The 4,231-nt window shown below is 40.5% G+C and overlaps 1 protein-coding gene across 1 annotated transcript; it reads left to right on the top strand.

Moving 5' to 3' along the window:
• Positions 1–787: 787 nt before the first annotated feature.
• LOC121937844 (mitochondrial import receptor subunit TOM40 homolog) lies at positions 788–4,225 on the top strand (the record flags this gene model as incomplete). The annotated part of the gene is made up of 5 exons (XM_042481146.1): positions 788–807; positions 2,659–2,876; positions 3,024–3,091; positions 3,938–4,030; positions 4,124–4,225. Coding segments are annotated over exons 2-5 (480 nt in total), but the record flags the coding sequence as incomplete, so codon positions are not given.
• Between the last annotated feature and the right edge of the window lie 6 nt (positions 4,226–4,231).

Here is a 4,231-nt window from a genome sequence, read left to right as displayed (position 1 = left end):
TTAATTTTAATAGGAGGGACATATCATGCCAAGTGGCTGATTGCCTGTTATGTCCATGTTTTGAAAGACAACACATTTCAAAGGTTTAAATACTTGCAAAAGGGACAAGAAAACTGATGGGTTTGAAGGGTTAAAGGGACCATATGATTAAATCCAATCTGAACATTTCACATATTTGACTTTGAATAACATTATTTATGAATATGCCTCATGTATGTACAATATAAAATACTGATTGTAAGTCAGTTATGTCACCTTGAACCGCAGGTGTGCACACTGGTTCCTCCTTACACTGTACAGTGAAAACATCTGGGCTCTTTGGCCCCTGAACGCTGCTGCTGTGTTTAACTGTGGCTGGATAAAGATAGAGGCGCTGTTGTGTGTCAGCTAAAAATAAACAAGAGTATTTTGGGACGTTATGACTTTGTCTGCAGACCCTCGGGCTGTTATTTGACCTTGACGGTTTTCCTACATAACATTTTACTACACCGGCTCTGCTCTCTGCGGCCCGGCGAGGCTCTCCGCCAATCAGCAACCTCAGATTTAAAAAGCCCGCCCCTCCGCATATACATTAGCCAATCGTGTTTGAGTAGAGGCATGATGTCATTGGCACTGAAAACGCCTTCGATTCGTCAGACACATAAAATTGCTGACAGGCGTTTGAGCCAATCATTACTCAGCCTTATGGTCCATCATCCAATCAGAATGCACTCTGAGAAAACAGGCGGGACCCAGCGGCATTCTCGTCTTCTTCTTTGGTGCCACCGGATTCAACTTCCGGCTGCATCGTCCTCTGGAAATCACAACGTGAGTAGCCGCCGTTAGCATCTGTTTTTTAAAACAAGACGTTTAACTAGAAATAAATGGGCACATGAGCTGTTTTTTCCAGCAGTCGAAGTCTCATAAAGCGCTCTTTGTTTTCCTCCGGCAGCAGCAACCGCTTGTTTTAAACGCTGTCAGCTGCTGGTTGGACGCTAGCTAGCCTAGCTTAGCTAACTTTTTCACTCTGGTCTGTCGGTGAAGCAGATTTATTCAAAACATTAGAAACATCTGTCGAAATAAAACACTCAGCGGTCACTGTTTTCTTACTTCTCTCTGTTATATAACGTTATGGTTTCTTGTCATTAGTCAGCCGTTTAGCCGCTGCTGCTCTGACTTTCTATGAATGAACATGAGCTGTGTGAAAGGTTAAAGGGTTAATCCGCCGGTTACACACATGTACGTCAATTTACTCAGAATAGGAGGTTTTACTCAGTCTGAGGCCTGTGCCTCAGCTTTATGTCTTCTTTTGCTCTGAGGAGAGGTTTTTTAAATTTATGAGCGAATAACCCCCATGATGTCATCAGGGTGGGTCTGGTGCTGCCTTCACCTGCTCCTCAGAAATATCACATTTCTGATGGCGTTTCCTCAGTTTAGTCGTCTGCGCTCAGTCATGTTTCTTATCCAAAGCTATTCTGTTCTGTGCCTTTTTAATGTTGTTTTTCTGTTTTTGTTCTGGGGGATGGGTGGGCCAGGAAAGGGGGGGGTTGGTTCATATATTTTGTTTTGGTTTTTTATGTTTTTAACTTGTAAAGCACTGTGTGCTACATTTAACGTATGAAAAGTGCTCTATAAATAGAGTTTGGTTTGATTTTATTTGATGTTTACGAGTTAAAACTCCATGAACGGCCCTCCAAAGTCATAATTACAAGTGGGAAATTTTGGTAATACTCAAGTTGCCAAGTTATGACGTTTGCGAGACGTTTCAGGGCAGTAGAAGTGTTGGGAAACATGGAAACGGTGTCAACAATTGACAGTAAAAAATTACATATTTTGTAATTTCCTTCCTAGTAGCTATCATTTACTTTTAGTAGTAGCACATTTTAGTATGTGCATCTATTAGCTGTAACAAGCAAGCAAACTTTTAACTATAAAGCATGCCATGCAAGTATACTAACATTGATAACAACGGTATTTTATAAGGGTTAGGTTGGTTAGGGGGAGTTGCAGACTTGACATCATAAATGCATAAACATGGCGGGCAAAAGCCAGTGTTTGGCTAATGGTAAGGATCGTTTTAAAAATTAATTTAGGTATTAAATATCAATTTGTGATTACATGTATCATGAAATATGGTATTCATGTATTAATGCTAACATAGATAAAAAAAAATATATACACATATATAAAAATGTAAAATTTATTAAAGACATAAAATAAAATAACTCACAGAATATAAATAAACCAGAAACAGTTATCAACCTTTTGTTTAAATGCTGTTAACATTAAATGCAGCCCATCGTCTTTGTAGCCTCCCAGTTTACAACCTCAAAGCACATGAACACAAAGGAGTCAGAAGAACAACTTTTCATAACCTAGTTATTAATGTCAGTACATTTTTTCTTTTATATTGGCGACTGTAAAATAGGTCTTAAATTTAATAACAAGTGGCATTAAAATGTCTTAAAAAGTCATAAATCCAAATTGCCTTAAGCTGTAGGAGCCCTGGTAAAGTGTGACAGCCACTAATACCCTCAGATGTTCAATTGTAGCAGCTCTGAACATGTTGCTTGAATATTATCTCCTGTGTTGACGTACCTGCAGCCAAATTCTCTCTCTTGGTTTTAACTCCGTCACTCGCCCTCTCGCTTGTTTTCTCCCGTAACTTCTCTCTGTCAGGATGGGCAGTGTTTTGGCTGCCAGCTCCCCCAACCCTGCACCACCTGCCTCCGGCGGCGCTGCTGCTGCTCCTGGGTTGACGGTGCCGCCTGGCTTTGGGATGCCTCCGGTGTCCCCCGTAATCCCCCCTGCCGGGGCCGCCTCGGGACAGGAGCAGGAGGCCGAAACACCTTTGCCTAACCCGGGTGCTTTTGATGAGTGTCATCGCAAGTGCAAAGGTAAATGGAGGTAACTGAAGAAGGTCATTTGAGTCAAGATTGAAGGAGTCACACTCTTGTGAAATAATTTCTAGCTCTTTACCCGTATTACCAGATTTCCCTCTGTGTCTTTTCTGCATCTAACTGCGTCCGTGTTTTTCCTCTCAGAGGTTTTCCCCATGCAGATGGAAGGCGTCAGGCTAGTTGTCAACAAGGGCCTTAGCAACCACTTCCAGGTCAGTTAAGTTTCTTTTTATATTAGAAATTTTTACAAACACAAATCAGCCCTGTTTACATGATCAACTCACAAACGTACCTACAAAATAAAGCCAGACTACATTTTCAAAGTTTTTAGTTTGGAGAAAATCCGATGCACTCTCAGAAGTCTGATAATTGAGCGAGGCTACCAAATAAACTGATCTGCAATCAAAGAATCATTTTAAGCTCAGATATCAACCAAAATAAAGAGGAGAGAGCACATTAGATCAGTGTTTCTCTGCCGTGGCTTCCTTTTACACTTAGAGTTTATGAATTTCGAGGTCCTCCTGCTTGTATTTAAAGCTCAAACTGGTCTCAAACAAAGCTACATTGCTAACTTCCCAGTGAACCATTTACCTCCACAAACACTGCGATCGTCTGCTGCTGGTTTATCGGAGGTTCCCATCAACAGCCGAAAAAGAAAAACGGGGATGCAGCCTTCTTTAATTACACCCCAAAGCATCTAACACAAGCCAGCTCATTAAATATTTTTAAAAGACGCATCTGTCCACGCTAGTGTTTAATTAGCTCTGATTTTCTAAAACTTGTCTTTTTACCATTCAGATTTCTGCAATTCTTTTGAAATGTTTTATCTTAATTGATTTTATGAATTATTATCTCATGATTTTAAGCTCTCAGTTTTTGTTCTAAACTGTTTTTGAATATCTTTTAATGCTTAATTGCCTTGCTGGCCTGTTTTTACTGTCAAGTGTGTTGTGCTGCTTTTCTTGTGTAAAAAAGGTGCTATAAAAATGAAGATTATTATTATTATTATTAATGTTGTTTTTATTATCATTATTATTAATAGTGTAAATCTCCTACAGGTGAATCACACGGTGCTGCTGAGCACCATGGGAGACTCTACCTACAGGTTCGGTGCTACATATGTTGGAACAAAGCAGATGGGTCCAGCGGAGGTACACTGCGCCAAAGTCACCGTGTATCTCATCTGTGAGGCTTTTCTATATTCTCTATATATGAACCGTAAAATAAAAGCTCTTTATGTTCAGTTTTTTCCAGTCATGGTGGGAGACATGGACAACAGTGGCAGCCTCAACGCGCAGGTCATCCACCAGATCAGCAGCAGGATACGATCCAAACTGGCCTTCCAGGTAAAG

Source organism: Plectropomus leopardus, unplaced genomic scaffold (genome assembly GCF_008729295.1).
Source record: "Plectropomus leopardus isolate mb unplaced genomic scaffold, YSFRI_Pleo_2.0 unplaced_scaffold27623, whole genome shotgun sequence".
Classification (NCBI taxonomy): domain Eukaryota; kingdom Metazoa; phylum Chordata; class Actinopteri; order Perciformes; family Serranidae; genus Plectropomus; species Plectropomus leopardus.
The sequence above is the reverse complement of the archived record's forward strand: the minus strand, read 5'-3'. Positions and strand labels throughout refer to the sequence as shown.